The sequence below is a fragment of the Loxodonta africana genome, chromosome 3 (genome assembly GCF_030014295.1).
Source record: "Loxodonta africana isolate mLoxAfr1 chromosome 3, mLoxAfr1.hap2, whole genome shotgun sequence".
Taxonomy (NCBI): Eukaryota; Metazoa; Chordata; class Mammalia; order Proboscidea; family Elephantidae; genus Loxodonta; species Loxodonta africana.
The window spans coordinates 22431733-22434801 of record NC_087344.1 but is presented as its reverse complement, the minus strand read 5'-3'; the positions used below and the strand labels follow the sequence as shown (position 1 = coordinate 22434801).

General features: G+C 42.1%; 1 protein-coding gene across 1 annotated transcript; it reads left to right on the top strand.

Annotated features, from left to right (window-relative positions):
• The first annotated feature begins 382 nt into the window (after positions 1–382).
• Positions 383–1647, top strand: LOC100656508 (olfactory receptor 7E24-like). The gene has a single exon (XM_003413396.3). It carries the CDS (start codon positions 622–624, stop codon positions 1549–1551), a length of 930 nt encoding a protein of 309 aa, XP_003413444.2. The 5' UTR covers positions 383–621; the 3' UTR covers positions 1552–1647.
• The last annotated feature ends 1422 nt before the right edge of the window (positions 1648–3069 follow it).

Below are 3069 nucleotides of genomic sequence, written 5' to 3'. Positions count from 1 at the left end.
TGGGTTTTAAATGACCGTTTTTTTCAGAAGTAGATTACCCCAGTGAACCCAGTGCCATTGAGTCGATTCACACTCGTAGCGACCGTATAGGACAGAAGTAGATTACCAGGCCTTATTTCTGAGTTGCCTCTGGGTGGACTCCAATCTTTTGCCTAGCTGCCAAGTGTGTTAACTGTTTGCACACCCTGGAATGGGAAGTGATTTTCTTATTATCCTTTAATTGAAATGATTTTTTTCTTTAAAAAAGTGTATTTCTTATTGCGTATGCTTCTCTCATAGAGGGGTGTGATATTTCACTCTTTCTATGAACTTGTTATCATAAAATGTCCTTGCCATTTTAACTTTCTTTAGCCTAGCATCTCTAAAGTGGTTGGGTACAGAAAGAGGTGAATAGAACAGACAATGAGGGAAGAGCTTTGAGAAATACTGCAGTTGGGTTTGCTGTGAGTAAGATTGCTGAAAAGTACTGGGGTATTAGGTCCTTAAGTGTGAACACATGTGAGTTTGCGGGCTTTGCTTGTGAGTTTTTTAAATTCAAAATACAGACACAATACTGGGTAGCTGTTTACCTGTTTTCTTTTAACAATCCTGTTTTCTTTTTCCAAAAGCTGTTGTAAGTACATGGAGCCACAGAATCTAACAGGTGTCCCAGAATTTCTCCTCCTGGGCCTCTCTGAGGACCCAGAACTGCAGCCCCTCCTCTTTGGGCTGTTCCTGTCCATGTACCTGATCACTGTGACTGGGAACCTACTCATCATCCTGGCTGTCACCTCTGACTCCCATCTCCACACCCCCATGTACTTCTTCCTCTCCAACCTGTCCTTGGCTGACATCGGTTTCATTTCCACCACAGTCCCAAAGATGCTAGTGAATATCCAGACACGGAGCAAATCCATCACCTATGGGGGCTGCCTGATACAAATGTCCTTTTTTTACGTCTTTGCATGTCTGGACGATCTGCTCCTCGCTGTGATGGCTTATGACCGGTTTGTGGCCATCTGTCACCCACTGCACTACACAGTCATCATGAACCCTCGCCTCTGTGGCTTGCTAATTTTGGTGTCTTTTTTCATCAGCCTTTTGGACTCCCTGGTGCACATTTCAATGGTGTCACAACTTACCTTCTGCACGGACGTGGAAGTCCCTCATTTCTTTTGTGAACCTCCTCGACTCTTTAGCCTTGCATGTTCTGATAGCTCCATCTATATCATATTAATGTATTGTATTGGTGCCATCTTTGGTGGTGTTCCAGTCTCAGGGATCCTTTTTTCTTACAGCCGAATTGTTTCCTCCATTCTGAAAGTCTCATCTTCAGGTGGGAAGTATAAAGCCTTTTCCACCTGTGGCTCTCACCTGTCAGTTGTATGTTTATTTTATGGAACGGGCCTTGGAGTGTACCTCAGTTCAGCTGTCTCATCTTCTCCCAGGAAGTGTGCCATGTCCTCAGTGATGTACACTGTGGTCACCCCCATGCTGAACCCATTCATCTACAGCCTGAGGAACAGAGATATCAAGAGGGCCCTGTGGAGGCTCCTCAGCAGAACTGCTTAATGTCAACACTTGTGCCATCTTTTTTTGGCATATGGGTTGGAACAAATTTCAGATCCTAAGATCTACAATGATAAATCTTGCTTCTTGGCTACATAATTTTTCTCGGTCTCAGAGGTTTTAATCTTGAGATTTCATATCTGACCATAGCTTCCTTTGTTGCATGTTTATTGGGATAGTGGAAATATTCTGGGATATGTCAATCTGCAAGATCAAATCCCATTGTACCTATGGAGCCATCTGTAGCTTCTCTTCTGTGACGCAGGATTTCTGATATAATGCAGTACTCTGTTTTTATGTATTTAGAATCTTCATCCTTTACCATAATTCATCTCTATTATCCAGACTACTTTTGTATCTATCAGAACCGTACATGCAGGTTATATGTGAGAATGCATGTCACTGGTCTTAAACCTTGACTTCATAATGAAATCATACAGGAAGCTAAAAAATATTGGTGCTTTGGTCCCACCACTATGGATTCTGTTTTAATTGGAACAGCACGTGGCTTGAGCATAAGATTTTTAAAGAACCACAAGCAGTTTTAATGTCAAGTCAATGTGAGAGCTACTGATCTTTTCAGACACTTCTTTAAAGATGACTGGTTTGTTGCGGGTCTTTTACTTCTCCTGGGCAGATGCTGTAGGTCTCAAAGTGATCAGAGCTCACAATGGGAAAGATATGAGAGAACGCACCCTAGCAAGTGGTAAGTGAATTTTCACAATATTCCTGATGATGTTTCTTTTCATATCTTCTCCCTTTACATCATGTTGCTATTGGTGGCTCTTGAGTTGTCTCCCTGACACGTGGTGACCTGATGCACAACAGAAGAAAATACTACCCAGTCCTGCACCATCTCTGTTATTGATTGTGAATCAGACCTTTGTGATCCACAGGGTTTTCAATGACTGCTTTTTGGAAGTAGATCTCCAGGCCTTTCAAACTAGTCTTTCTTAGTCTGGAATCTCTGCTGAAACCTGGTCAATATTTTTACATAGTACAAGCCTCTGCAGACAGGTCTTTGCTGCAGAAGAGGTACATTGATTGTGAATCAGACCTGGGTTTCCACAGGGAAGGGTAGAATTTGGCCAATGAACCACCAGTGATTCTGCCCTGCACAGCATGAAGTTGGCTACATGTGCTTGTTGATAAGCTATTGTCTCCCTTCTCCAGATTCACCTTCTATACTTTACTCTGTGATGCTGGGGCCAGAGAGGGGAGGATCCTAAACCACTCTCCTGAATTCCCATCTGACTTTATTGTTAGGTTTTTCCAATTATGATCAGTAAGGTTTACCACACCTTAATAATCTCAACATTTTCTTCATATCTGTTTTCTTAGACCTTGGTGTGATAGTGTCTATCCCCAGTTACTATCTCTGTATTGCCACATTGCTCCTTTTGTCTTTCAGTCCTTGTTTAAGCATTTTACCAGTTTCCTGTATGAAGTGCTCTTCATGGCGTTTTCACTTTTCTTTATTGAATCCTGACTGAAAATTGTATGTGAGGGATAAAGTTATGT